Source organism: Ctenocephalides felis, unplaced genomic scaffold (assembly GCF_003426905.1).
Source record: "Ctenocephalides felis isolate EL2017-DRISC unplaced genomic scaffold, ASM342690v1 CF-g0.4_SCAFFOLD_01170, whole genome shotgun sequence".
Lineage (NCBI taxonomy): Eukaryota > Metazoa > Arthropoda > Insecta > Siphonaptera > Pulicidae > Ctenocephalides > Ctenocephalides felis.
Genome location: NW_020537324.1, coordinates 10,927,235 through 10,930,644, shown reverse-complemented (window position 1 = coordinate 10,930,644; position 3,410 = coordinate 10,927,235). Strand labels below are relative to the sequence as shown.

Sequence of the window (3,410 nt, the reverse complement as noted above, 5' to 3'; positions counted from 1 at the left end):
ACGTATTAGAAGCCGATGCTTCTAACACTGGGTTGGGTGCCGTTTTAAGTCAAAATAGCAAACCGGTCGCATTTATATCTAGGTTGTTGACAAAGGAAGAGAGGAACTACTCTATAACCGAAAGAAAAGTTCTAGCCTCACTTTGGGCTATGGAAAAATCCCAATATTATTTAGTTGGAAAGGAATTCACTCTTAAGAGTGATCATAAAGCAATGAAGGAACTGAAAACAAGAAAGAATTTGGATCTGCTCGAGTGATTAGATGGTTTGAGCGTTTAGAAAGATTTCAGTTTAAAGTAGAATACAAACCTGGAAAACAGATGATACAATCTGACGCATTAAGTCGAGCCGCAACAACATACATACATACATACAAATAAATATCATAGTGGTAATAAATAAAATAAATAATAACATTAACCAAAACACAATTTAAAATATAATAAGATTTATTTGCTGGATGTGGTCTCCTTGAAGTACAAAATGGAACAGGACGTATATAAACACAACAAGCCTAATCGCATAGTAACATAGCACATTTCACTCTGTATTACAAAGATAAGACCCGCGCGAAATTTGAATACACAAATACATTTGTCCATATTCCCGGGCGATGCAAAGCATCCAAAATTTTACATTAATAATATTAATTAGGAATATTACATTAACATTTATCAAAATGGTAACTTAACCTAAAATACATAAATGAATAACAATCATAATCTCAATTTGCTACACATATTTTCGAAAAGTGGACTGTATAAAAATAAAATAGTAATTAATAATAATTCATTTTAAATTATTATATTCTAATTGAGTAAAAATCTATTCTAACATTCTAAAACAATACATTATTTAAATTTAACTTATAAGATATGATATTTCATATATTTATTCTATCGGAAGAGGTACAATTTTAGTTATTGGTCTGGTATAAATTCCTTTATTAGTTTTAATATTAACGACTCTAACTTTACCATCTGCACCTGGTTTTATGTCAACAATTCTGGCAAGTTGCCAGTACAATGGTGGTGCATTGTCTTCCTTAATTAATACAACACTATCAATTTTTAAATTTGAACAACTGTCTGACCATTTATGTCGGGTCTGTAATTGGTTTAAATATTGATTTGACCATGTTTTCCAAAATTGATCACGCATGGTCGTAATCTGTTTATAAATTTTTAATTTATTTGCACTCAAATTTGGATTATATGGTTCTGGTACAGGAGTCATTATATCACCTATTAAAAAATGACTGGGGGATAAATATGACGCATCTGTGCTGTCATCCGACATACTTAATAAAGGACGTGAATTTAGTACTGCCTCGACCTGTGTAAGCAATGTAACATATTCCTCGTAAGTTAAACAATGCGACCCAATCACTCTACGCAAATGTGATTTCATTATTTTTATCGACCCTTCCCATAAATCGCCAAAGTGTGGAGCATACGTAGGTGTAAACTGCCAAGTAATACCTAATTGTGTAACGGCTGAAATTAAAGGTCGCTTATTTTCTTCTGCTTTAAAAAATTTAAATAAGTCAGATAATTCTTTATTAGCACCTACAAAGTTTTTGCCATTATCGCTATGAATGATCGAACACTTACCGCGCCGTGAAACAAATCTTTTCAAAGTAGCTATAAAGGCTTCTGTCGATAATTCCGTAACTAAATCTAAATGAACTGCCTTAGTGGACATGCACACAAATAAAACAATGTACGCTTTAATTTGAGGAGCCTTACGTTGCCGGCTCGCTCGCAGCATAACTGGACCTGCATAATCTACCCCTACAGCTAAAAACGGACGTTTCACATTAACACGATCGACTGGTAAACTGCCCATAAGTTGTTCTGCAGCCGCCGCCTTAAATCTAGCGCACTTAACGCACTTATGAATTAATTTTTTAATTGTATTGCGGCCATCAATTGGCCAATATTTTTGTCTCACAACCGAAAGTGTGGTTTGAGTGCCGGCGTGCAGAAGTCTTTCGTGTTCTCCGCGTAAAAATAATTCTGTAACATAATGAGACTTGGGAAGTATTATAGGATGCTTTTGTTCATACGATATGTTAGCATATTCGAGCCTTCCACCAACTCTCAGCAAGCCTTCGCCATCAATAAAAGGATTCAAAGGTTTTAATTTAGAATATAAGTTCTGATCAGTTCCGAAGCCATCCATAATACTTCCGAAGCTCTCTTGTTGTACGCGTAAAATAATATATTTTGAAGAATTATGAATTTCATTCGTAGTTAAATATTTTAAATATTCTCTATTAGACTTGGACTTTGGCAACCATCTTAAAATAAAGGCAGCTACTCTAACTAGCGTGGAAAATTTGGAAAAACGCGTGTAAAATAAACTAAAATCATTTTCGTTAGTAATGGTAAAAACTTTAATATCTGGTATATTTTCAGTATTTTCTATGAATTTATTTGGCCAACAATTGGAATTTAGCGATAACCAACTTGGTCCGTTCCACCACAAACTACAATTTTGCAACTCACTTGCTGATATACCTCGTGAGACAATATCAGCCGGGTTGTCTTCGCTAGATACGTGTCTCCAAATACATTTTGGAGAGTTTTCAATAATTTCGGCTACACGGTTACTTACAAACATTTTTAATTGACTTGGGTCAGTTTTGATCCAAGCCAACACGATAGTAGAATCGCTCCATAAAAAGGAATTATTAAATTTGATGTCAACATTAGTACATACATATTTATATAATTTAGATAACAAAAGCGCAGCACACAGTTCAAGACGCGGTAATGTAATATTCTTTACTGGTGCTACCCTAGATTTAGCGCATAATAAATTGGTAGATGTAGTTTTGTTGGAATAAAAAATTTTAATATATATACATGCGCCATATGCAGATAGAGATGCGTCTGCAAACCCGTGGCATTCTATCTCAGAAATAGATAAATGTTTCAGAATGCATCGCGGTATAGAAATATTTTTTAAATTTGGTAAATCGTTTTTAAATTTGATCCATTTTTTCTGTAACTGAGGTGTAATGGACTCATCCCAATCACATTTCTCCTTCCACAATTCCTGCACTAACATTTTCCCCACAATTGTAATAGGAGCTATTAACCCCAATGGATCAAATATTTGTGCAATTGTGGCCAACATTACTCCTTTGTAATGTTGGTTTCCGATAAGTTGGACGGAGAGGAAATTTTAAAAATATCGTTCATGGGATCCGAAATCAAGCCTAAAGTTTTAATTAAACTTTTGTCATCAGTGAAAAATGAATTTAAGGTTTCCCGTTTTGAAACTGGTATCTTATCTTATATATAAAAATGGATCGCAAAATGTGTTGGTAAGCGCATAACTCAACAACGCCTGGACCAATTTGGCCAATTCTTTTTTTAAAATGTTCGTTGAAGTCCAAGGATG

General features: G+C 33.8%; 1 protein-coding gene across 1 annotated transcript; it reads right to left on the bottom strand.

The window, feature by feature from the left end:
• Positions 1–890: 890 nt before the first annotated feature.
• LOC113366789 lies at positions 891–2,183 on the bottom strand. Its single transcript, XM_026608444.1, has one exon. It carries the CDS (start codon positions 2,181–2,183, stop codon positions 891–893), a length of 1,293 nt encoding a protein of 430 aa, XP_026464229.1.
• Positions 2,184–3,410: the final 1,227 nt, after the last annotated feature.